We start from the raw sequence: 20,126 nt of genomic DNA on the forward strand, positions 1-20,126 counted from the left end.
TGTGAGTTGGGATGAACATGAGCTGGGGGGGCATCTGGCATCTTCTCTGCCCCCTTGGTTTGGCTTTCAACCCCTGACCCTCCTAGGAGATTTCCTCACCCTCTGACTTCTCCAAGTACAGCACACTGTTTAACTCTGGTATTTGCTCCCCAAGAGGCCATGATGACCACCAGCTTGCATGACTTCAAAGGGGATCCTGCAAATACAGGCAGGAAGAGAAGGCAATCAGATGCTGCTAGCGTGATGGCCACATTCTTCTATTTGTGCTGTTTTATTCATTATCCGCCCTTCACCATAAGGGCAGGACCCAGGACAGGTCACAGCAATTTAAAAATGCAATGTCAAAAGCAGTTTAAAACAAATTACGATCGCAAGAATAGGGTAGGTCCTAAAAATACGCACCTCAAGTGTCAAAGGCCAGGATAAAAAGTTGCGTCTTCAGCATATGACAAAAACTAGGTAGTGAAGGTGTCAGATGCGCCTCTGAATTCCACAGCGGATGTGCCCCCCCCCGGCCACGTCCCCCAGCCTCTGAGGACAGTGGAACTACTGAGAGTGCCCCAAGAGGCCTGTGCGGAAGATGGTTTTTCAGATATTTCGGGGCAAGTCATTTAGGGCTTTAAACTAACATGAGCACCTTAAATTTGGCCCAGACATGAACTGGCAGCCCATTTTCTCCTTCCACGGTTTGAGTTAGTATCCCTCTCCATACCAGTTACTGGGAATCCTCCGTGGAGAGAGTGCTGTTGCACTCAGGCCCTGCTTCTCCCAAGAGGCAGCTGATGTTTCATTCGGAGGGCCTCCTAGGTTTGATCTAGCTGCAGGGCTTGGTAGAGGCCTGCGCCTGCCCAGCTCCTGGCCTGTTTGTCTCCAAGTCACTCAGCCCTTGCTGTCTTTCGTTCTGGCAGCCCTGGGTAGGGTCAGGGTCTCTTATTTATATGTTTATATTTATTTATTCTTTCATTCACCCAATTTATCAGTCACACAATAGCAAGAGTTATCCGGGTGCATACAAAGTAAAAACAAATTTAAAACCTCAGTTAGAACAAGACAAAGTAAGAAGCAGCAAATAAAAGTTTTAAAATAAAAATAAACAGATCAACCAATAAAAATGTTACAACAATAATAAATTAGCACAGTTAAAAACAAGCCCCACAAACCAAAGCAAGCATGCTAAGAACCACAGTAAAGTTTAAAAGGCCTGGAGAATAAAAAAGTTATTTAAAAAAGTTCTTTAGACATGAAAGTAGGTGCCAGGGGGGCCTCTCTGGGGAGCGTATTCCACGTCCGAAAGAGCCAGCTGCTGTATCTCAGAGGGTGGAGGGAGAGATTCAGCGGATGACACCAAGGGTGGGGTAGGCCCTCTGCCATGCTGTCAGCGCACAGCTGAGACCCACTTGGGATCCAGAAAAGTGGAGTGGAGGAAGAGTGCTGGGAGGTAGGGTAGTGATACCCACATCACTCACTGCGTGTTTTCCCCCATGGTGAGTGTTCTGCAGAGGGTAGCAGACCGGAGCTGCAAGCCAGCTTAGCAGTGCCTGTCCCCTCTGTGCAGAGGTTGACCAGATGCTGCTGAAGAGCCTAAATGTGGTTGATCTCAGCCTCAGCCAGGGGGCTCTGGAGGACTTGTTGCTGGTGGAGGTGCTACGTGCCGAACGGCGGGAGATCTTGAAGAACCGGCAGGCCTTACAGCTGGGCGTCTTGCAGCTGGAGGGTAAACTGGAGGCCACAGAGGTGAGGCTTCGGCATCAGTGGTGGTGCAAGCTGTTGCCAAGCGAAAGGCAGCCCCGCCCAGCCCTCTTTCCTTCCCCCTCAGGAGGAGCTGGTGGAGCTGATCTCCCAGCCCCAGCGGTCTCTGCTAGAGGAGGAGAACTTCATGCCGATGGTACGGCTGCTGCAGACCCAGATCCAAGCGTTGCATGCCACCCACGAGCATATGGTCTCCCAGTACCAGGACCAGGCCACACTGTGTGACAAGTATCGGAAAGTGTCCCGCCTCGGTGTGGGGCTCCACCGGGCCCTCCAGCAGCTGTGCCGCCTCCACCCGTTCTACCGCTTCCCCACCGACTTTTGCATCAGCCGTGTGCGGCAAGCCCTGCTCACTGCCAAGCGCCAAGACACCAGCAAGCAGGAGTCGCTGGAGGCCCGTCTCCTGGAGCTCACCAAGGCTGTGCTCCGGCACCTCCTCACCCAAGCACTGCCCTGCCTGCGGGAGATGGACCGCCTCCTCTACCTCTTCCTCGGGGCCCTGGCCACGCTGCGAGTGTCTGGGGAGGTCAGCCCGCTGGAGTGGCTGGCCTTCTGCAAGGGCTTGCAGGAGCCGGCTGCCAGGGAGCTCCTGCAGCCGGAGGCCGGCCTCCCACGCCCCAGCTGGGTGAGCGTGGAGGCCTGGGAGGAGTGCAGCCTGCTGGAGAGCCTCCCTGGCTTCCAGGGGCTGCTGGCCTCCCTGGCTGAGCAGGCTGCCCAGTGGCAGGAATACTTCCGCCTGCCTTCCACGGTGGTGGGACTGGCTCTGTGCCCCAGCCATGCCCACCTCAGCCTTTTCCAGCGTGCCATCCTGTGGCGCATTTTGTGCCCCAACGCCATGAGCAGTGTGATTGCAGACCTCACGACTTGCTTGCTGGGCTGGTCTCTCACGGAGGAGATGGCAGCCACCTACCCGTACTCCTACAGCCGTGCCAACAGGCCTGTCATCTTTCTCACGTCCCCTGCCAGGTCTCCAAGCTTCTTCATGCATCCACTCCTTTGGATCCAGCAGATGGCCACCCAGCGGGGACGGGCGGTGAGATGGGCACAGGGAGGGAGGGAGCCACGTGGGACCTCCTGGGAGGGCAAAGGGTAATTGTGCCCCATTCCCTGCAGGGGAGAGTCGTGGTCATCTCTTTTGGCACCCCAGATGCTGCCAGACGTGTATGGAGGACACTGCCTCTCTGCACCAAGAAAGGCAAATGGCTGGTTCTGAACAACTGCCACCTTCAGCAGCACTGGGATCCTGACGTACTGGTCCAGATGGACCTCTTACTAAAAACACAGGCAGGTGTGGCAGAAGAAGAGAGCCGGTCTGGGGAATGCAGGTGCTCCCCCCCCCCCGTGCCACAGTCCCCTGCATTGCCTTCCTCTCTTTTCACACAGGCGAGACCCGCGGCGGAGCCCTCGAGATCCACCCCAAGTTCCGCCTGTGGCTTATCACAGCAGTAGAGGCCCCTGACTCTGTGCCAGGTACAGGGAGGCTTCTCCACAGCCCCACCACCACCACCTGAAAGGGGAGCAGCCTGGGGATGAGAGACAGCCCTTCTCTTGTAGGGCTTTCCTTACACACACCGCGCCCCATTCATGTCCCTCCCAGGAAGCGGCCAAGTCAGAGCAGAGTCAGGATTCTGCCCATGCTGTCAGTGGCTTTCCAGGCTTTCAGAGCAAGGGTCCCCCTGGAGATGCCATTGGGGATTGGACCTGCAAAACAGGGACTCTACCCCTTGAGACTTCTCTGGTGAAAACAGAAGAGGCGCCTCTGCCTGCCTCCCCCCCCCCCCGAGGCTGGCGGGCACAGCTGTGCTTGCTGCCACTCTCCTCTGAATGCCCCCTGCCGGATTCTGCCATGAGAGGGGACTGATCTCTTCCGTGACCACCATAGGATCTGTGCACCGCAGTGCCACAACCCTCTTCTGTGAGATGCCACTGGAGCTGAAGGGCACCCTGGCACGCACCCACCAGTGGCTGCAGGGGCAAGCACAGAGTCTGGACTCCAAGCAGCGGCTGCCCCTCCTAGCCCTCTACGGGATCCTGCTCTACAGGCAGACATATGCCCAGTGGACCCAGGCAGAGACTTACCTGTGGTGAGTAAGTGGGAGAGAGAAGCAGCACTTTAAAGACGCAGCCAGAAAGGGAGGGGCCGGGGTGCTGTCCAGAGTGAAGGGGTGGCAGCGGGTGGGGAAGCATCCAGCAGCGAGGCTGATTAAGGTCTACTAATTAATTTAACTGGGGCTTTGGACAGCGGGGTGGAACCTTTGCCTGTTGAGCTGGGCTGCTCCCTTTCTTATTTTCATTTAACAATATATATACTGCTTGAGTGTAATAAAACTTCTAAGCAGTTTATAAGAATTATTAAAATTATCAATAAACACACAATTAAAAAACAAGTAAAATTAACATTAAATGTAAATGTACTGCCTTCAATGGCGACCCTATGAATAGGGTTTCATGAGGCTGAGAGGCAGTGACTGGCCCAAGGTCACCCAGTGAGCCTCATGGCTATGTGGGGATTCGAACCCTGGTCTCCCAGATCGGAGTCCAACACCTTAACCACTACACCACACTGACTTGTGTGTGTCTGGATAGGCTTGCCTAAACAGATATGTTTTAAGCAGGTACCAGAAAGACCACAGTGGACTAATGCCGGGCTAATGTCACTGGTAGGGAGTGCTAGAGGGCAGATGCTGCCACACTAAAAGAACAGTTCCTTGCAACTGCAGAACGAGTATGATGCGGCACTGTGCCTTTGCCCCAGAGTGGAGTGCTCGAATGGGCACATATGCGGCAAGGTGGTCCTGCAAGTAAATTGCTCCCAAGCTCTTCAGGACTTTATATACCAGTAGTAGCTTCTAATAGGCAATATATAAGAATATAAGATCCTGCTGGATCAAGCCGTTGGCCCATCAGGTCCAGGATTCTGTTCCCATGGTGGCAACCAGATGCCCATTATAGGAAGCCCACAAGCAGCCTGAGTGCAACAGCAACTGGTATTCAGAAGCACACTACCTTTGACCATCGAGGCAGAGCAGAGCCATCATGGCTATTGGCCACTGATGGCCTTTGTTGTTATGTGCCTTCAAGTCGACTATGACTTATGGCGACCCTATGAATCAGGGACCTCCAAGGTCATCTGTCGTGAACCGCCCTGTTCAGATCTTGTAAGTTCAGGTCTGTGGCTTCCTTTATGGAATCAATCCATCTCTTGTTTGGCCTTCCTCTTTTTCTACTCCCTTCTGTTTTTCCCAGCATTACTGTCTTTTCTAGTGAATCATGTCTTCTCATTATGTGTCCAAAGTATGATAACCTCAGATTCATCATTTTAGCTTCTAGTGACAGTTCTGGTTTAATTTGTTCTAACACACAATTATTTGTCTTTTTCACAATCCATGGATATTCAGATATACCATACTACTAACAGAAACCAGTAATGATTTGAAGCCAGGTCTGTGGCTTCCTTTATGGAATCAGTCCATCTCTTGTTTGGCCTTCCTCTTTTTCTACTCCCTGCTGTTTTTCCCAGCATTATTGTCTTTTCTAGTGAATCATGTCTTCTCATTACGTGTCCAAAGTATGATAACCTCAGATTCATCATTTTAGCTTCTAGTGACAGTTCTGGTTTAATTTGTTCTAACACACAATTATTTGTCTTTTTCACAATCCATGGATATTCAGATATACCATACTACTAACAGAAACCAGTAATGATTTGAAGCCAGGTCTGTGGCTTCCTTTATGGAATCAGTCCATCTCTTGTTTGGCCTTCCTCTTTTTCTACTCCCTGCTGTTTTTCCCAGCATTATTGTCTTTTCCAATGAACCCTGTCTTCTCATGATGTGTCCAAAGTATGGCCTTATTCTCTATGTATTTGTCTAATCCTCCAAGTTGGTGGTCACCCCTGCTTATGGGAGAAAATGTCATAGTTTAGCTATGCACTTTGTGAAGCAGTACTTTCTTTTATTTGTCCTGAATTCCCCCAATATTCAGCTTCATTGGTTCATCACATTCTAGTGCTATGAGGAAGAAAATATTTTCTCTATCCATTTTTTTCATGCTATCTACAATTGGTTTTTTTTTTTCATGCTGTCTACAATTGTATACAAGATCCTCCGTGGCGCAGAGTGGTAAGCGGCGGTAATGCAGCTGAAGCTCTGCTCACGGACGGAGTTCGATTCCAACGGAAGGAGGAAATCGAATCTCCGGTAAAAGGGGTCAAGGCCCACTCAGCCTTCCATCCATCCGTGGTCGGTAAAATGAGTACCCGGCGTATGCTGGGGGGTAAAGAAAGGCCGGGGAAGGAACTGGCATTCCCACGCCATATATACGGTCTGCCTAGTAAATGTCGCAAGACGTCACCCTAAGAGTCAGAAAACGACTCGCACTACAAGTGCAGGGACACCTTTACCTTTTTTACAATTGTATACATCTCTCATGTTTCCTCTTACTTACCGTTTTTTAAAACTGAGGTCCCTCGTATTGGACCCTTTCCTCACCAGAGTCACTGCATCTCCTTGATCATTCTGGTTGCCCTTTTATGAATGTTTTCCAATTGTACCATATTCTTTTTGAGGTGCAGCAACCAGAACGGTGTTCACAACATTCCATGTGAGGTCACGCTATCAGTTCGCGTAACAGCAAGTGATACTGATACATTGCCAGTTCTTTAACAATTCCTTTCCTAATGATCCCTAGCATAGGATTCACCTTTTGTCACGGCTGCCACACTGGGTTGACAACTTCACCAAGCTGTCCACTGTGACCCCAAGGTCTCGTTCCTGGTCAGTCACCACCAATTCAGAACCCACGAGCATAAATGTAAAATCAAGATTTTTTTCTCTGACATGCATAATTTTACACTTGTTTACACTGAGTTGCATTTGCCATTTTCCTGTCCCTTCACTCAGTTTGGGGAGAGCCTCCCAGGACATTTTCAACATTGAAAAATGTATTATCAGCAAACTTTGCTGGCCTATGAGCAAGTTAAGGTCCCAGTACTGATCCTGGGGGACTCGCTTTCTACAGCCCTCCATTGGGAGAGCTGCCGATATATTCCTACTCTCTTCGTCCTGTTTCCCAGCCAGTTCCTGATCCACAAGAGGCCCTCTCCTCTTAGACTGCTAAGCTTATGCTGGAGTCTTTGGTGAGGTACCTTGTCAAAAGCTTTTTGAAAGTCCAAGTGCACCATGTCAATGGGCTCACCTGTATCTGTATCCTTGTTGATACTCTCAAATAATAGGTGAGACAGGACTTAAGAGTCCTGCCTCAGCAAGGCTCGTTTCCACTCCCTCCGCCCCAGTGTTCTCTGTTGTAGCTGCTGTTCAGACCTGGCTAGAGGCCTTTCTCCTCCCACTGAGCTCCTGTGCATGGAAGCCAGCAACTTAAGCTAGGTAAAGCACACCTCCACTCCTAAACAGTTCCCCCCAAGGGCTAGACACCCCTAAATTATGTTTTCCCCAAGGTGAGTGTTTCTGCAGCCTAACCGGGCTTGCCCATGGAACGAGACGGCTTTCTGAAGAGCCACCTTGGAGCTCACAGTAAAGCTGAGGGTGTGTGGCGTTTGCTTTTTGTGGAGCCAATGGCCAAGGCCTGGCTCCGTCTTCTGCACTCTTTGTCTCCTCCCTCCTTGGTGCAGAGGGACTTTGGCCTGTGCCTGATTTTGTGGTGACCTTTCAGGAGCCACGGCGATGTGTTGGCAGGGCTCAGAGTGCAGGAGAAGGTGAGCCAACTGATGGCCAGCTCTGAGGAAGCGCTGCAGGAGCTTGCAGGTATGAAAAAGGGACCAAGCAAGTGGCCCAACAAGCATACAGGAGCCTGGCTAGGTGGGCTACCACAAGCCCTCCATAACAGCGTGCAAGGATTCAGCCCAGCCCCCAGTCCTATTCCAAAGGCTGCTGAAAGCCAACGTGTCACCCTCTTCTGCCCGCTCTAGGGACCACCCTCTATGGAGGTCACGTTCTGGACAGAGGAGACGCTCAAGCGGTACAGAGCCTATGCCAGGAATGCTTGGCAACTGCTTCATGCCAGCAGCCTGGCACTGGCCTCCAAAGGCTCCTGGCCACAGTCATTGGCCAGCCCAGCCCAGGTGAGAGGAAGCTGGCCACATAGGCTTTTAGGGAGGGGAGCTGGAGTGGCTTTTGGGCTAAGTGTTTTTCTCAAGAACCAGGCCCCTTCCGACCACCCTCTCCCATTGCAGGGCTGTCAGAGGAGGAGGCTGCTGTCGCCACCCTGGCCCGCATCGAGCAGTTACCCAGCCCCATGGAGCCAGCCTGGGTTGGCCTGTGCAGCGGGCTGCAACAGGAGATGGTGGCACTCCGGAGCCAGGGCTTGCTCTCTGCCTTGAAGGCATCCCAGGGCTTGTGGCAACCACCGCGCCCCCCTGCCAGCCAGCAAAAGGACGCTTTAGAGCTGCTGGCACAGCGTGGGATGACACTAGTGAAGGATCTGCAGGAGCTCCTGACACAGTGTGGCTGGGAGGTGGGAGGGAAGGGACGCCCCCCAGGAGGGCAGTCCCGCCCCAAGCCCCGCCCCCTGCAGCGCTTCCTGCTGGAGGAGGGAGGCATCTTCCTGGCTGTGCTGAAGCAGGTGGGCAGGGACCTGCACTGCGCCCACAAATGCCTGCAGGGCACCCCTTGCTCCTCCCGCCGCTGTGCCACGATCCTTCACGACCTGAAACAAGGCCAACTGCCCCGCCCCTGGCTGCCCTATGCGCCCACTGGCCCCCAGCCCCCTGAGGCGTGGCTAGAGACTTTGAAGCATCGGTGCCAGCTCCTGTGCACCTATCTGGGGTCCATCAGTGGGCAGCCGGTGGCGCATTACCAGTTAGCAGCCTTCCATCACCCACGCCGTCTGTTCCTTGCCCTGCTGCAGGACAAGGCGCGATCAGAGAAGCAAGAGCTGGACCGCTATCAGCTAGAGCAGCAGGTAGGGAGGATAGCGCAGCAGGCGTGGGCATCCGAGGTGGCCCCCTTGACTCTTCCTCCACCCCCTCACGGCCTCCTCTTGGCTTCCTTTGGCAGCTGCTGTCCAGTGTGCAGCCCCCCACCAGCGGCCCAGAGAAAGGCCTCTACCTGAGTGGCCTGGAGGTTCGCCACGCCCAATGGAACAGCCGGAGCTCCCAGCTGCAGGAGACACTCTCAGCCCAGGCCAGCCAGCTGCCCACCATCTGGATCCAGGCCAGCCGCCTGCCCTGGAAGCGCACTTCTGACATGGCCAAATACCAGTGCCCCGTGTATCTGGGGGCACCCGGTGCCCTCGTGCCCCTCAGCAGCCACCGGGTCATCATGCATTTGGCCCTGCCTTCTAGGATGTCGCCTGACCTGTGTGTCCAGCAGCGGGTGCACATTGTCAGCCTCTTGAGGTGAGAGGGACAGAGGGCAAGAGCCTCGGGTGAAAACCAAGGCCACCGCCCAGACCTGCCCAGTCCTCCCATGGAGCCCTCTCCGGCTATGAAAATGCCACAGGCGGAGTGCAGACACAGCGAGAAACAAGTACAGAAATAAAGTGATATATTATTAGTGTACAAAAAGCAGGCCTTGGCGCTATGCCGTTCTGCCAGCTGCCCGGGGCCCCATATGCCCAGCTATAAATAAGGTGCTTGGGCCAGGCACCACACATCCCACCCAGGACGCCTGTCCAGCAGGCTCCCTTAAACAGTCCAGCCCCCCCCCCTCATTTAAGGTCCACATCAAAATCCAACACAAGCAGTTTTGTCTCCTCAGTTCCATTGCGGCTGCCCACAGCACACACAAGCTTTGTGTTGGAGGCGCGAATGCGCCAGACCACCCCACCGCTGCCTCCACTCTCCAGGGCCACCAGGTTGCGCACAAACTCTCCTGTCTTCAGGTCCCACAACTTGACGGTGCCATCATCTGAGCTGGTCACCACAAACTTAGAACTGAACTGGAGGCAGGTGACAGCACTCTGGTGCTTACTCGGACCTGCAGAGGGGGTGGGAGCAGGTAAGGAGAGAAAGGGACACCCGTCAGTCACTCAGTCCAACTGTGAAGTGCCCCACAAGCCCAACTGGAGAATGTTGCATAGCTCAGTGATAGAACAGTTCCTCTGTGTGCAGAAGGTCTTCAATGCCCAATGGCATCTCCCGGCAGGAGAGTGAGGGACCCTTGTCTGAAACCCCAGAGGACTGCTGAGGATGACTGTAGCGACACTGAGGTAGACTCTACGCAGGGCAGTTCCTGTGTGCCTACCTGCAACCACTGCCTGTGCTGAGCTCTCCAGTGTTCAGGCAGATAACGCCAGAGGGATGGGACCTCTCCCACACACCCCACGCCCTTTCCCCCAGCACAGTGTTCTGTGTTTCAAACAGGCTGACCCAAAGAGTTTCCAAACGGTGGTCTGCAGCGTGTCTGTCCATTTTTGTTGAAGAGGGGAGCTAGCATATGCACCACGTTTAATATTCACAACGGATTTTTCATTGTATTTTACTGCTGCACTTTTTTTCTCAGATAGGCTTTTATTGTATTACAATTTGAATTGGAATACAATAAAATACAATCTAAGAAATAAAAGAAATGAAATACAATTAAAAATCATACAGGCAGAAAAATTAAGTGGTCCACCAAGATGCTTCCTAATTTTCAAGTGGTCTGCAGGGAAAAAGATTTGGAAACTGCTGGGCTGACCCATTAGGATATTATCATATGATGGTTCCTGTTTCAATCCCATCCTTTCCAGCAGCACACAACCTGCCCACCCGGGTGGGGGCTGCTCTGCCACCTGTACCTTGAAGCGTTTGCAGGCATTGGCCGGTCTTAATGTCCCATATCTTGACAGTGGAATCAGCGTTGCCAGAGACAAGGATATTGTCCCTCAGCTCCATGCCGCTTGTCAGGGACTGGTGCCCCATCAGCGTATGCAGGCAGTTGCCACTCTCAGCGTCCCACACGCGGATGGAAGTGTCCAGGGAGCCACTCACAATGTGGGTTCCATCAAACTGCGTGACACAATGGGGGGGGAGGTCAGTGACAAGCTGCACTAATGTGGGGAAGAGGCGGGCAAGGCAGGGAGGGTGCGGGTTCACCTGCAGGGAGTAGACACGGTTGGTATGGCCTTGCAAGGTGTGGACGCAACTTTCCGTCTCGGGGTCCCAGACTTTCACCGTGTAGTCGTAAGCACCGCTCACAACCTTGTGCCCATCATACTGGACGCAGCGCACAGCAGCGACGTGGCCCATCAGCACATGCAAACACTGCCCTGTCTCAATGTCCCACAGGCGGAGGGTGGCATCCCGTGAGCCACTCACTACCCTGTCGAGGGAGGAAGACAACTGCCCTGAGTCCCAGGCTCAACACCGCAGGTGGCAGGTGGGAGAGCCCCTCCTTGCAGGCTGCCGTCTCTCCACCAGCTCCCCTCCCTGCCCCACACACATACCTGGTGCCATGGAGGTGCATGCAGCGCACAGTGGACGTGTGCCCATAAAGGGTGTGTACACACTCGCCAGTGTCAGCATTCCACACCTTCAAAGTCCGGTCCGTGGAGCCACTGATCACAATGTTGTCCCTCATCTGGGAGGACCAGACGCCACCTGTGTGTCCTACAAGGGTCTGCACGCACTGCGGTGGAAGGAAGCAATGTTCAGACCAAGTGGAGGCAGAACTGCAGGCATAACCTGCTGCAGCGGGGAAACGGAACTGAAACTCACCTCACCGGTGACAGCTGACCAAACCTTGAGCGTGTTGTCATCTGAGCCGCTAACAATGCGGTTGCCACAGAACTGGAGACATGTGATGACGTGGTCATCGTGGCCTTTCAGGACCTGCTCCAGACAGAATTAGTGGATGAGCTGCCATCACTCCCCAAACCCTTCTACTTTCCCTGCACCAATGCACTGAGCTTTGTCAGGCAGGAGTTCAGAACTTGAGACCAAGATCAAGGCCCAGTTAATTAGCATCTACCTCAGCAACTCATTTTACTCTCAGAGAGAAAGGTCTCGCTCCTCTCCTCCCCCTCCCCCTGCTGAATCCTGCTCACCTGAGGTCTAAGACTAAAGCCTGACCCTGCCTCTCACTGCACTGTGTGTGTCTAACCTGGAACAGGGGGAGTTTCTTTATCCCAGGTCAGACTACTGGCCCACCCAGCTTCCAGGCAGGGGTCTTCTGCAGCCCTCCCTGCAGATGTTGACAGGGATGTGTTCCATCACTGAGCTGCTTGTTTGTTTGTTATTTGCCTTATATCCCGCCTTTCTCCCAGCAGGAGCCCAGGCAGGCAAACAAAAGCACCAAAAACACTTTAAAGCATCATGAAAGACTTTAAAATACATTAAAAGAAAGCATCTTTAAACACATTTCTTTAAAAAGCTCTCAAGGAGCTGTGGCTCCTGTGGCATCACTGGGACCCAACTAGGCATCTCCTGGCCCTTTCCTTGCTCACTACTACCTTTCCGAGCTGGGGGTGGCGTGGTCGGAGGAAGGGAGCATCTCCTGCATAGGAGCCTGGCCTCTGTGGACCACCCACTATCCTGATATCCCCATCATGTGGTCAGCACTACAGATCCCAGAGAAACATCTTGCAATCACAATAGCATAAGCAATAGTAATGTATGCAAACTGTGCATCAAATGATTCTGATGGTGGGGGGGTCAACTAAGGTCACAGTGGCAAGACAACTCCCATACCTTGGGGGGCCGGGCATCGCCGCTGCGCCAGTTCATGTCAATACGGTGCTGCCGCAGAAAGGCCAGTTTCCAGGGGCTGTACATGAAGCCTGGGCTGAGCAACCGACGCTTGCGCAGGCTCAGTGGCTCTTCAATACCTGCAGGAGGCAAGAACTGCCATGATGGGGCAGGACGGAGGAGTGGGGCCAAGGAAGGAGAGGGGGCAGAAGTTGGGCCTCACCTACATCACGACACTTCTCCCGCCACAGCAGGTTGTCCTCGGCCAAAATGCGCCAATAGCGGCATGTCTGAGCCGCACGGAGCAGATCCCGGGGCTCCAAGAACGTAAGCACGTACAGAGCCAGCTGCAAAGAAAGCCAGAGGTGCAACATGGAAACGTCCCCCTCCTTCCCCTGTGAAAGAGAGAGTGTGGCTACGCAGCGTGTGCCCAGGGTGGCTTCCCAGGTCAACCAGAGGGGCTTCAGTGGGGAGGTGGGCTGCCTCCAACAGGGTGGCCTTTAGCCTCACCAACTGTACATTTGAAACAGCACTTGGGTACTTCTCAGAGAAGGCGGCTCAAAACAATTTTATTCATTTAATTATTTTATTTATACCCTGCCCTTCCTCCCAGCAGGAGCCCAGGGCGGCAAACAGAAACGTTAAAAACAGTTTAAAACATCATAAAAAGACCTTAAAATACAATTAAAACAACGTTAAAGAAATTTTAAAAAAAGATCAGAACCAGGGAATTCCAACCCCCCTCCCCTCACTTTCTTTGAGATACCCCAAGGTAGTTCTGGGAGGCCACTCCTCCACACCCTCCCACAGCCTTTCAATGCACACAGTCACTCGCGGGTCGTGGGCCGGCAGTGGGTGTTGGGCCCTATGCCCAGCTCACACAGGGTGCACCCACCCTTCAGCATATGAGGTCTTCTGCCTGTTCTGCTCAACAACTCCCCTGTTCTGCAGCCCCATCCTCCTCTCTGACCAGCCAGAGCCTGCACCTGAACGCCCAACCCTCCATTCTGCTGCCTCCTTTCTCCTGGCAAGCATCCAGCTTTTTGCTCTCTGTGCCACTGTCCCCCCCGCTCAGCTTCCCTCATTCCATTTCTGACTGTTCTACCTGCTACTTTCAATGCTGTCCATTGTGCTGCCCTACCTAATGCAGCTCTTGTGCTTACGTTATGACAGAACTCTAAAACCCAGCTTTTGCTCTAACAGTAGTAGCTTGCACCTGAGAAGGGAAGTTCTGCTTTGGCCTGGAGAGGAAAGAGACGGCCTCCATCATAATAAATCAGGGAGACCCATTCAACCAAGCTAAGTTGCAATGCCTCTTGCTAAATCCATTGATCGTCATCTCCTCTCACTGAAAGATCTCTGCCATGCTTCCTTCTCACAAACGTAAAGATAAGAAAAAGAACATCTAAATCTTTCCAGGCGTATTAAGCCCATAATGACGAATAAGACATTTTGGTGACCTGAGGCTCCCACCAGAAAAGGCCAAAAGATTTTATAATCCCCTCCCCGCCTGGACAGCAGAAAGGAGATGCACTTTTAGCTGTTTCTCAGAGATTTATGACAAACATCCTGTCTATTAAATATTTTTAAGTGGTGCCAATTACTTCTGAGAACACAGGATTTGCAGTCTATTTTAATTTTTATGCTCTTCTCCTTGAGCAGCTAGAAATTTTTTGGATGCCAGAAACCTACTTTTCCTGCAGAGGAACTCTCCTGCAGGCTCTCTCACCTTCTCTTTCTGATGTAAATGCCCCCTCCACTCTAGCATATTGAGCAGCCTCGCAGTAGTAAGAGCAAGTACTTCTCTGGAGAGACCATCAGCTGGCAAAACCCTCCACTCTCTCCTTCCTTTTCCCCATCTTCGGTTTTCAAGCCCCTCTTTTGCAGATGTGATCTTACCTTTCTTCTCCTTGCTGTGCTTCCCTGTCCCCTTGACTCTCTCACTCCAAAATATCATATTCTCCTCCCCCTCACTACCCACAGGCAGCCACAACTGCTCTTTTGCAAAAACAGACCCATTACTCTCAAATTACCCTCTAGCCAGTCCTCAAGGTCTTCCAATGGCTCTCTTTCGATTCTTTCCCTTACACCTTTCCCAAGAACTCATACAATTACTAACCAAGCTCCCTTCCTCCTCTGATAACCCTCCCCGGCATCTTTCTAAAGTAAGTAGCTGTAGGCAGCATCAGTTTTTCCTTCTGACACCACCTTTACCCCTTCAGCCAAATTATCCAGTTCTTCTAGATTCAACCATTGTCTTTCCTCTGACCAATTTTACTGCTCCCTACTTTTTTTGTGTTTACACATATCTTTAAAATTGAGCTTATATGAATAGTTTTAATGGTTTTTATTAGTTTTAAACTTACTCTCAAGTTCCTCTCCTCTTTCCTACAGGGCTCAGGTTCTGACCTCTTAACCTCTCACTCAAGACTTTTAAGTAATATCATCCGTGCTCATACCTTCATCCACACCTGATGCCAACAATTCACAATTGCCCCATTTCAGCCACCCTGCATTTTTCCTCCTGCCAACCCCCCCGCCCCCCGACACTCACCTCTTTGGGGAGGAGTGATATGAAATCACGCTGGAATTGGGGCTCAATCACCTGCATCATGTGCTTGATCTGGGGAGGCTCACAACGGTCAATGAGCTCATCCAGAGCCAGCAGCTTCTCTGGGCTGCTCCAGCGCTGGCGAGAGAAAGGAGTAAGAGAGTACATGAGTGGAAACCCAAGTCCACAACACAGCCCATAAAACGATCAAAATAAAACTTTCATAATATTTTAAAAGCTGAACCACCACCAACATACCAACCCATGCCCCATTTTAAAATCAAGATCCTAAACCAAACAGGAAATAAGAAGCATAACATAGTATAAAATCTGCCAAACTTACAACTCACACAAAAAAACCTTTTGACAGATGTCAGAAGGCCAACAGCAAGCCAGCCAAGCAGGCCTTCTGTAGGAAATAGGAGCCACCACCCAGAAAGCCCTGCCCTGCCTCGCCTCAAATTCAGGAGCATATCAGTCACACACCGAGGAGCCCTTGTGGGTCTCCTGGGCAGCCTCTGCATGCTGCTCACCTGGAAAGTCCGTAGCCAATCCTGCAGTTCAGGGGGTGGGGTCAACGGGGGGACATGCCGGCAGCGTGCCTGACCTGCCTTTGCGTTCCGCAAATCCCCAAATGTGGCAGTGGGACTAGCAACACAGGGGCCCAGCATTCTAGACAGGAAATAAGTGTATTAGGTCTCCTTGGTAGAGGAATAACCCGAGTTGTCACAAGTTTTTCTCCAACAAGAATCTGCTTAAGTCAGGAACCTAGCTGGAGACTGACCATACTTCACAACTGGTTCCTTGGAGAAGCTTCCCACACCCCACCCCACCCCACAGACAACCTCCTTACCTGCCCCTCTCAGAACCCCTGCATAGTTTTTTACCAGGGGACTGGGCTCTGCCATCTGGGCCATTCTCTGACTTGCGTTTCATCTGCAATGTGAAGAGATGGGGTGGAGTGGAGTCATGCGAATTCAGAAAGCTCTCCAGCTCAGCAGGAAATAAAGTAAAGCCATGCATGCAAACACCATAACCCAAACACAACAGTCCAAGTAGGGCACCCCTACCACCACTGGAGAGCAGCCACTAACTTAGTCACTGCCCCTCCCCACCCTATCTAAAGAGTCAACAGCAAAACATTGTTCCAAGGAATGTTCTGACCCGGAAACCCTATTTTGGGACAGACAACATCGTAAGAAAACAGAGAATAAAGATTTATCACACAGCAGTCCCTCCACACACACACCCGCTTCCAACAGCTATTGCCTGCTTGTCTTTCTTTCTGGTGGCTTTGAGGGCTACAAACCTACCCAATATTCTCACGATTGCAAACTAAAACTCTCCAGAAACAGAAACGCCCAGGCTTCAAAATTGCTCCGGGTGGATCAGAAAAGACGCTAGGAATAAGGTATTACATTAAAAAAACTCCAGCAAATTTGTTTTGTGTTGCACAGTACCTTGCTTGCTCCAATAGTAAAACAAACACAACTCACACACTGCTGTCACAATCATTTGCAAGGCTTAACTGAAAGCATTGGCCACCACCATCCAGAGCCAGCCTCCATTGGTGTTGCATAGAAAGTTAAACCCAAAGTAAAGATTGGTGGCCAACCGGCTAGAAGGCCACCTTCCTTAGGATCACTGGAGACTGCTTTATACAGCCATTTTTCTGCGCTAGAACAGGAAAGCCTGCAAACCTCAAGGGCTCACTCCTCAACCTCTGTACCGCAAGCACCTGTTGGGGACAGTGGTATAGTAGCAAATGCAAAAGTGCAGGATCCGTTCATGTTAGTCACAGCCACATCCCTCCCCCTTTCCTGCTGTGGGGTTGAGAATGAGATCCTTGTTAATGCTTTCTCCCACAATAACAAATGTCCCTAGGAACTGATAAGCATGAAAGGGAAGAGCATTATCTACTTAAAAGTGTCTTCTCAGTAGCTGACTCATCTCCTTTCATTCTAACTGACTGGCTCCAATCATCAGGAAAGGTCAAGGAAGTGTGTTAGAAGATTCTTCTCAGTCGCTAAGACATCCCCCTTTCATGCTGATTCACAGGATGCTCCAGACATAGGGACCCTGCACCCAAAAAGGTAAAGGATCTAAGACTCCCTGAGACTCTGGATGACTACACCCCTGGTTGGGAAACTTTGTATGAGCAAAGACAGCTCTAAGTAGTACAACCAGCTTTATAGTGGGAGTTCAGAACTAGCTCTTCACCCTCTGCTGATTAAAATCGTGACAACAGAGATGTCTTTTTCTTTCCTGAGGAGCCAGATAAACTGTTGAACTACCCCCCCAACTCCAGAGTACGACCCTTTCACCTTGGGCCGGGTGTGCCGGATGAGGCCCCCACCCTCCGTCCGCTCCAGGTAATCGATCCAGCGTTCGTCCACCGTGTAGTAGAAGTAGACATCTCCCCCGCTTTCCTCCCCATCGCTGCTTCCTCCGCTCTCCTCATCCTCAGATTCCGCCCCCCCCAGGGGGTAGGAACTACTGGGCTCCGGGTCCAGATCTGCCAAACCGTCTGGCTCCCAACAGCCCTGAACGGGGGCTTGGCTCGAACACAGTGCGCCCTCGCCCTCCTCCTCCTCCTCCTGAGCCTGGAAGAGGAAGCAAGTCAGGGAAGGACGGGCGGACGAAGCACCTCATCAAAGACCCTCCCTCACTTCCAAGCCCGCTCTGCAGGGCCGGCGCAGCGGCCCACCCACCCCAAAAGGCACAAGAAAGCAGGCGGCGCAATGGGGGACTCGCCCAGGCTGCTGTGAAGCCCACCTCCGTGGCGGTGCCATTCCGGGGGGCGGCGGCGGCGGCGGCGGCGGCGGCAGCACTGGCAGGGTCCGGCCGGCGGGAGCAGATCACCCGCTGGCTGTTGAGCTCCAGGATCCGGGCAGTGACGCCCTTGACGCGCAGCAGGTCCTCTGGGGAGGCGAAACCCTTCAGCTCCTGGGGGGGAGGAGAGGGCAGCAGAGTCACAGCAGGACCCCCGCCCGGGACGGACACGGAGCCGCCCTTCCGCCCAGCAGAGCCGCTTCTGCGGGCAGAACCCCCTCGGCGGGCGAGAAACGCAAGGAAGCCGACGAAACCGCGCGCCTGGGGGAGGGATCACCCCCGGACGCCTGGGTCCCTCACCTCTCTCTTGCGCACGATGCCCCTCGCCCGGCGGCGCCCGATCCCGACCAGGGCCCGCTCGAGCTCTGCTACACCGGCCCGGTTGATGTCGAGCTTGCCGCCGCCCGGCCCGCCCGCCGATCCCGACATCGCTGCCGCCCGGAGCCAGTCGGCCGGTCGGACTGCGCCTGCGCGCCCACCCTGCCCCGCCCCTCTCGCAAGGACCCCCGTAAACATCGCGAGATGAGAGCAGGCACTTCCGGTCCAAGAGGAAGAAACTTTATTCACAGAGATACAGCCGCTCCCGCCCCAGCCACGCCCTTCCCGCCTGCGTCATCGTCGCTTGTAGAGGCAAGGCCGGAGCACCAGGCCTGGCGGGGGAGGGGCCCGAGGACCTGGATCTGGACTCTGTGGCCTCTGCCCTCGTGGGGCCGCCGGGGCCGGAGCACGGACCTTGCACAGCGCGAAGGTGTAGAAGTGGCTGCCGGAGACGTCCTGGGGAGAGAGAGGAACGGCTGCCTGAGCGGAGAGGCGGGAGGCCCGAGGGGCACGTCACCCGTCCCGCCCTTCTCTGACCCTCCCCGGCAGGCTCTGGGGGCGGTGGCTGGCCGGCTGGCTGTCCCTCACCCCCTCCCCCCGGACACGCTGCGACTGCTTCACCCAGGTGGGTCAGAGCGGCTTTTCCTCCCCCCCCCCCCCCGCTGCTCAGAGGAAGGGAGGGAGGCTGCTCCGCCCGCTGGGCCGGGCCTGGCCTTACCTTGGAAACCAGCTTGAAGCCCAGCTGGGCGAGCGCCCCCACGAAGGCCCGGACGTCCCTAAGAGGTTAATCAACAAATCCCACAAAGCACAGCAGGTAAAAAAGATGTATGAAAGGTCTGGGAGAAAACAAGCGTCTTTGCCACCAAAAACACTTTAATGTTAGCTTTATGTAGTATTTTATTGTTCTTGTTGATGCTTTTAATTATTAGCTTCTATTTAAAGAATGTGTTTTACTGTTTGCCCTGTAAGGAGCCCAGGGAATATTTGACGAGTGGCTGCAAAAATGTAATAAAACATGCAAGCAGCAGAAGATAACCGCCAAGCAGGCTGTGAGCACAACTACCTTCTCCCATCCGCCTTTGTTCTGCACTGACGGATGTTCAGAGGCAAGCTGGTGCTGCCACCTCTGATCCTGCGGGTAGCCTGTAGCAATCATGACCAGTAGCCACTGATAGTCTTATCCTCCATGAATCTGCATAATCAGTTCCCTCTAAAAATCATCACCATTTCTGGCAACAGCAAATTACCTAACAAACCTATTTTCCCTGCTTGCAAGGCTCACAGCAATTACAAAACCTAAAGTCAGTCTATCATAATAGTAATAATAATAAAAAGTGCTATTTAGATACACCAGCACTCTTCAGGTACTTGAAAGGTTGTCACAGAGAAGATCTCTTCTTGATCATCCCAAAGTGCTGGACATGGAATAATGGGCTCAAATTGCAGGAAGCCAGACTTTGGCTGAACATCAGGAAAAACTTCCTAACAGCTGGAGTGGCACAACAATGGAACCAATGACCTAGGGTGGTGGTGGGCTCTCCAACACTGGAGGCATTCAAGAGGCAGTTGGACAGCCATGCGTTGGGTATGCTTTAACTTGGATTTCTGTATTGAGCAAGGGGGTTGGGCTACAGGGCCTTACAGGCCCCTTCCAACTCTACCATTCCATGATTCTACATGAGGGAAGTTTGGCCAGGCTTTCAAAGACCATTCATCTTGAGGTTCTTGTTCACTGCAGCCTTAGATTCTAGCTTGTGGAAGAGCTGCTGCCTCCTTTGTGATTTCTGGTAGAGATCAGAGGAGGGAGTTGCTCAAGGCTGCCACTCTGTGACTTTCAGGAATGACCCAAAGGCACCTTGGCTGAAGCCCTTCACTGACCAATAAAATAAGCATCAGGTAGAGCTACAAGCTTTAATCACTAGGTCAATCCACTAAAGGATTATCTAGTCCAGCATGCTGTTTCCCACAGTGGCTGGCCAGATGCCTTCCGGAAGCCATGAGTGGATAGGAGCCTAGAAAACTGTCTTATGCTGGCCCATTGGGGTCCATATA

At 52.8% G+C, this 20,126-nt stretch overlaps 2 protein-coding genes across 2 annotated transcripts in view; one reads left to right on the forward strand and one right to left on the reverse strand.

Annotated features, from left to right (window-relative positions):
• The window catches only part of DNHD1 (dynein heavy chain domain 1), a 116,354-nt gene extending 107,100 nt beyond the window's left edge, over window positions 1–9,254 (forward strand). The window contains exons 35-43 of the mRNA XM_061629760.1: window positions 1,556–1,734; window positions 1,817–2,782; window positions 2,863–3,055; window positions 3,151–3,219; window positions 3,632–3,833; window positions 7,420–7,511; window positions 7,676–7,828; window positions 7,940–8,667; window positions 8,763–9,254. Of these exons, the coding sequence (XP_061485744.1) occupies window positions 1,556–1,734; window positions 1,817–2,782; window positions 2,863–3,055; window positions 3,151–3,219; window positions 3,632–3,833; window positions 7,420–7,511; window positions 7,676–7,828; window positions 7,940–8,667; window positions 8,763–9,107 (2,927 nt within the window). The 3' untranslated portion in view covers window positions 9,108–9,254. The remainder of the gene's footprint in view (window positions 1–1,555; window positions 1,735–1,816; window positions 2,783–2,862; window positions 3,056–3,150; window positions 3,220–3,631; window positions 3,834–7,419; window positions 7,512–7,675; window positions 7,829–7,939; window positions 8,668–8,762) is intronic.
• LOC133385713 (F-box/WD repeat-containing protein 7-like) lies at window positions 9,235–18,238 on the reverse strand. Its single transcript, XM_061629299.1, has 13 exons — window positions 18,057–18,238; window positions 17,700–17,870; window positions 17,249–17,527; window positions 15,778–15,860; window positions 15,458–15,596; window positions 14,928–15,062; window positions 12,597–12,720; window positions 12,377–12,513; window positions 11,405–11,518; window positions 11,134–11,315; window positions 10,784–11,009; window positions 10,486–10,696; window positions 9,235–9,683 (listed from the first exon to the last, which is right to left on the reverse strand). Exons 1-13 carry the CDS (start codon window positions 18,183–18,185, stop codon window positions 9,415–9,417), a joined length of 2,199 nt encoding a protein of 732 aa, XP_061485283.1. The 5' UTR covers window positions 18,186–18,238; the 3' UTR covers window positions 9,235–9,414.
• Between the last annotated feature and the right edge of the window lie 1,888 nt (window positions 18,239–20,126).

Source organism: Rhineura floridana, chromosome 5, assembly GCF_030035675.1.
Source record: "Rhineura floridana isolate rRhiFlo1 chromosome 5, rRhiFlo1.hap2, whole genome shotgun sequence".
Classification (NCBI taxonomy): domain Eukaryota; kingdom Metazoa; phylum Chordata; class Lepidosauria; order Squamata; family Rhineuridae; genus Rhineura; species Rhineura floridana.

Coding starts and splice junctions, on each gene's coding strand:
- LOC133385713 (XM_061629299.1), bottom strand. CDS start 18,185: ATGTCGGGATCGGCGGGCGGGCCGGGCGGCGGCAAGCTCGACATCAAC. Junction 15,597..15,777: donor AGGGGTTCTGAGAGGGGCAG/GTAAGGAGGTTG, acceptor TTTCCTGTCTAG/AATGCTGGGCCCCTGTGTTG. Junction 11,316..11,404: donor GGTCAGCTGTCACCGGTGAG/GTGAGTTTCAGT, acceptor CTTCCACCGCAG/TGCGTGCAGACCCTTGTAGG.